Source organism: Buceros rhinoceros, unplaced genomic scaffold (genome assembly GCF_000710305.1).
Source record: "Buceros rhinoceros silvestris isolate BGI_N320 unplaced genomic scaffold, ASM71030v1 scaffold15128, whole genome shotgun sequence".
NCBI lineage: Eukaryota > Metazoa > Chordata > Aves > Bucerotiformes > Bucerotidae > Buceros > Buceros rhinoceros.
In genome coordinates this window covers 58807-64101 of record NW_010428763.1, presented here as the reverse complement: position 1 = coordinate 64101, position 5295 = coordinate 58807, and the positions used below count along the sequence as shown (strand labels likewise).

The 5295-nt window shown below is 38.0% G+C and overlaps 1 protein-coding gene across 1 annotated transcript in view; it reads right to left on the bottom strand.

Moving 5' to 3' along the window:
* Window positions 1-5295, bottom strand: part of MYCBP2 (MYC binding protein 2, E3 ubiquitin protein ligase) — a gene marked incomplete at both ends in the record, with an annotated part of 119567 nt that overhangs the window by 66805 nt on the left and 47467 nt on the right. The window contains 2 exons of the mRNA XM_010142402.1: window positions 2264-2345; window positions 2739-2858. Coding sequence (XP_010140704.1) covers window positions 2264-2345; window positions 2739-2858 — 202 coding nt within the window. The remainder of the gene's footprint in view (window positions 1-2263; window positions 2346-2738; window positions 2859-5295) is intronic.

The window sequence follows — 5295 nt, the reverse complement described above, 5'->3', positions numbered from 1 at the left end:
CAAGACTTAAACCCCCCCCCCCCATAGCATCATTACTAAATCTTTACATGGCAAGACAGAAGTCTCTGAAAGGGTAAGTCATCACTTGCTGCCCAGGAACTTCCATCATTGCTTCATCAGGCAATGAAAATGAGAGTTCTTGTATTTTCCCTGAGAGTTGTTTTCAGGGGTCCCCATATTTAGACATACTAGCTAGGCTGCCTATATTAGTTCCTGTGGGGTTTTTTTCTCCCTTCTCTCTCTCTCTCCGAGAAACACAGTAGGGTATCAGTTCCTGGATTCAGAAGATCATGGTCTTCCTGAGGTCAATACAAGCAATGTGACACACTGCATGACTGACATACCACTGACCTGGCTGGAGCTGGCCATCTGAGCACCACTGCGTCCCAACTGAGATGGAACTCTGCATAAGGATTCCCTGTTTCCTTTTCTGAATCCCTTACTGTGAGGACAGAGGAGAGATCTCTACTTAAAGCTGGAAAAAGAAGTACATCAATGAGGAAATTATCATTTGAGTGATGGCGCTAAACAGCAATATAGTACTACAGCCAGTTCTCATGCACAGGACATACTCCAAATTTCTCCAAGGCTTTTTTCAGACACCTCTAGGGTCTGCTGTTGTATGATACAAAGGCCACTGCCAAGTAGCTTGTACCTTCTCAGCTTCTACGCCTGGTCAAGCACATCCTTTGACACAGGATGTTTCATGTTCTCTTCTAGGATCTTACTTGGATCTACATTTGTTCTCCATCCAGTTTCTGTCTAAATAAGCAACAGATGTGGGGTTTACTGCCTGAAATTGACAGACACAGCAGATGGCTCCGATGCCTTCAGAAAAGCCAAGCAATTTCATCAAAGTTGTAAACAAGAGACAGTAAGTTACCAGTACCAATGCAACTGCTGTTTATACCTCTTCAGCCTTTAAGACAGGGACTGGCCTTACTCTAGTAGTGACTTGAATTGCCAGCTAAAGCAGTCGTAGCTTGGAACAAGTATCCAAGAATTTCCAGGAATGAAAAACAGCCGTATCTGTGATACAGCTCTACCACAGGCAGAAACTCAAACTGCATTCACCAGTCCAGCACAAGTTGAGTAGGGGTAACAGTTTAGGGACTACCATTAGGCACAGTAGTCAATACAAAGTAACACTTCCAGTAAACTTTCTTTCTTCCTTCCCTCTCCCCCTTTTATTTAGTGAAGCCAATGGAAGTTTTAAGATGATGAAGATTTCTTCAGAAACTTGACAAAAGAAATGGTTTGGAAGTCTCCAAAGAGAGTAGGAGGATAGATGTTCAGTAATTTTCATTTCACTGGTAGAAGAGAAATGACAGAACTGAAGACACGACATGGATGCCACACTCTGTATGCCTTTTACGTAAGGATACTGGGCATTACTGGACATACACAAAGCCTCAATGATTCCTACTATTCAAAATCCCCTTTCTTATGTGTTGTATAGTATATGTATTTGCCCAAAAGAACAACATTATTACATTTCCTTTTATGGCAGGACACAGATTTTTTTACTTTAATGAGTAAATAAGATACTAAGGCTGAGATTGAGCTTTGCATTTAAGACACCTATATTTCATTATCTATTCTTTCACTGTAGTCAATGGAGATCAAGCTCAAAGTTTACAGAGCTACTGAGCACACCTGCAGTAGGTAAGAAGTGGATGGTTAGTTAAATAGCTCTCCACACACGGTTGAGTTCTCTATTTCCATTGACCACAAAGGAAGTGCACATCTTATGCTGACATTCAAATTAGGTATCTACAAAATTCAGCTAAGACCCAAGCTTAATGACTTAATTTTTGAGATTAATAAGAAAGAAAAATGAGATTTTATCATAGCGGAACTACTGTCAATATCGTAACAGAAACGCATTAAATTTAGGTTTACAACATGATACTATTTGAATTATTGCACATGTAGTATTTTACAGAAATAATGAAATCTTAATGAGATCTCAATGTCATTCTCATATGTAGGGAGAATTGAAGAGACAGAAGTATTTTGAACTCAGTTATCAAAGCTATGCTAATATCATGGACAGAAACATTCATACATTGAACAAATGCTTATACAGTACAGTTACTGTATCTATACCCAGGGTGTTACGGGGAATAACTGCAGAACAAGAGCTTATCAACTTTATTTGGACAATATTTGAGTTTTCACACTTCCTAGCTGCAGAGAAACAGAAATACAGCCGCTTTTTATGCATCAGTACAGCAATAACATCCTTCAATTACCAGCTCACCTGGAATTAACATCACCATGTCCAAGCTGCCCATGTTGCCCGTATCCAAATGTGTAAACATCACCATTCTCCATCAAAACCACTGAAAAACAGAAAACAGTATTATTTTTCTGACATACATTACCATGCTACTACACCAGTGTTGGTTAGCCTTTCTGACAAGCACAGTTAATGATCCCTGCTAAAACACTAAGAGATCTATACAAGATTCCACAACTCATCACAGCTATGCAGGGCTAGAGGTGTGCCATGCAGATGTTTCCAAATGACTCAAAAATTGCTTAAAAGCACTGATGGAACTCAATACATATATGATACAGTCCTTCTCTGAAGGATAGTAGGCTACAAAATGGATACTGCAACCTTTTAAACTGTTATGTACATTCTTACTGAAAATTAAATACAAAGCAGTGAAAATACATATGACAACATTAAAAAACAATTTAAAAATCTACGGTGTTTTTTTTGTTTTTACCCGAATGGTGAAATCCGCAACTGACTTGTACAGCTCGCAGCTCACAGTCAAAGCGGACAGCCCCTGGTGGATAGGTTGTGATTTTGCTGGCATCCTTCTCACCTCTTTCTCCACTTCCATCTATGAAAAAAACTTACAATTATATCCCATGTCTTCTAAAAGATTTATTTCAGAAGTATGAATAGAACAAGAGTAATAAAATAACTCCCCACCCTGAAACTTGCAAGGTAAGAGAAAGAACTCACAGAACAGTAAGAAAGACAGCTCAAAATGCAGCATCACAATAGATATAAAAGATGATAGAAACTCTGCTTCTGAACAACCTACTACAAAGTTATACACTGAAAAATATCACATCTTCTAAAGCAGAAACTTCCAAATGACCAACAAAATAGCAAACTCAAACAACTTTGGAAGTTTTGCTTAATAACCACCACTTCCATTCTTCAATAAAATAGCATTATGAAGTAGACAGCAAGCACTGTAGTTAAAACTCAATAGACAGCCTGGTCTGGTTTTTTCAGTCACTACTTGTTAAGGGTTTTACTTGACTCCAACTTGGCCACAGAGCCCTTGATTTCCATAACTAACAATTACTTACACAGCTCATTTCTAACAATGCCAACATACTCACTACTAGCATGTTTATTTCCATCTAAGATGGAGTTTTAGACATTGTGTCTGTGATTTCTTTTAGTAAGTATAAAGTGATTATTGGTTCCTACTCATTTCATCACAAGTAATAGCAAAACAAATATTCCTAGGAGGGAAGGATAGAAAGATTATTGAAGCAGAGGCTTTTCTGGTTGAATGAATGGAACCTTGTAAGCAGACCAAGTTAATACCACTAGCGTTATCCAACTGGACTACCACTGAACAGCAACTTTGACTCTTTCATCTCTCTGAAAGAAAGCACCAAGGAAAAGCTCCAAAGGATGGGCTCCACAAACAACTTCACAATGATGGGTTTTCATCTTGGTTATCTTACACAGCTGGGGAAGGAAAGTAAGGTAACTGGTAATACAATAAACTAACCCCCTCTCCAACCCCTTCCATTTTCGTTAGAGAATTCCTAACTCCTGGAAACAATTTTTCCTTCTGAAACACACTCAATAAATTTCTCCTGGCTGATATTGCTACCACAAAAAAAAAAAAAAAGCTTCTTTCCAGGAATGAAAAAACCAGTCACAACATTAAGTCAAGTCATAAGCTATAAATGAGAGTTCTGCTGGCAAAAAAAAACCAAAACCCAACACTGTCACAGAATGGCATATTTGACCCTTGGTCCATACTCAAGGGAAAACATTTTTGTAGTGTTCCCCACAGCTGCAGTAAGAGGGGCGATATTCCATTTCTCACTATCCACCTTTGGAGAAGGAAAAAAGCTCTTCTAAAGATGTTACATGTGTTTCTTCTCCCACAGATGAAAATCTTTAATGCTATATAACCGTACACAAAACATTCTTCGAATAACTATCTCTTTAGACCACCATCACTTGCCAAAAAATCTTTCTTTAGTTCTGCAGTGATTACCCAAGTAATGCACGTCCGTGAAGCCACTAGTTAGTATCTGTGATGTTCACAGGATGTTCTGAATGTCTTAATATCATCTGTAGGTTTTGTATACAAATATACTACTTGAACAAATAGGCCTGTAACTGCAGGTTCTTGGCTATCCACCATAGCCTTCAGCTGAAATATCTGTAACCAATATTATAGCTACAGTGCAGGGGGAAAAGAAACCTATCTCTGGTAGGGAAAATCACCTATCCTACGAGGGCAGAAAAACAAGTAAGTTTGTTGGATGCTTGAGGGGTTGCTATAGAGCTTACTTGAGCTTATAGGTGAAATCTGATATCCAGAATCACAAGTGTGTAACACTTATGATAATGTAAAACTGTAATATTAAACAATGGCAAAGCACATCCATCATCTCCATGTACTTATTTTTCTTTGCTATATGAATACAAATTGAAAGAAATATATTTGGCTAGAAGTGTGAATTCCTGAGTATTTTCTGTAACCCAAATTGCTTGCCAAATAGGAAGATACGCTTTGGAAAAGTAGAGATCCACCTCTAGCCTGTTTCCAACAAAGGACAGAAACCAAGAAAGCTCCTTTCAACGTTGCCTTCTTGAAGTAGGATTCAGATTTAATTCACAGGTGGACAAAAAGGCGTACATTTATGAGTTACCTTAATCCTCCACAGATTCCAAAAGGACCTTACAAAATAACAAGAATTACTTTTCAAATCATTTAACAAATTTAACTTTTGGAATAAATAAATGAAGTGGCAAGTTTCTTTGAGACACAAAGCTGCATCAAAAAACTCATACCAATCTATACTTCATGCACCTATTCAACAGAGGGAATTTCTTCAGCAGTTTCTTTTTCCTCCATCAGCCACTGCTGGTCCTGTTTGTTTTGTTTATGATTTGAAAGTCTCCGTTTGCATTATATGACATGAAGAGTTATTCCTAAGCACTTCCAAATTCTGAGCAACTTCACACAATGAAATTTAATCCTCCAAAAAGAATTACTAAATGATGGGAAAGAG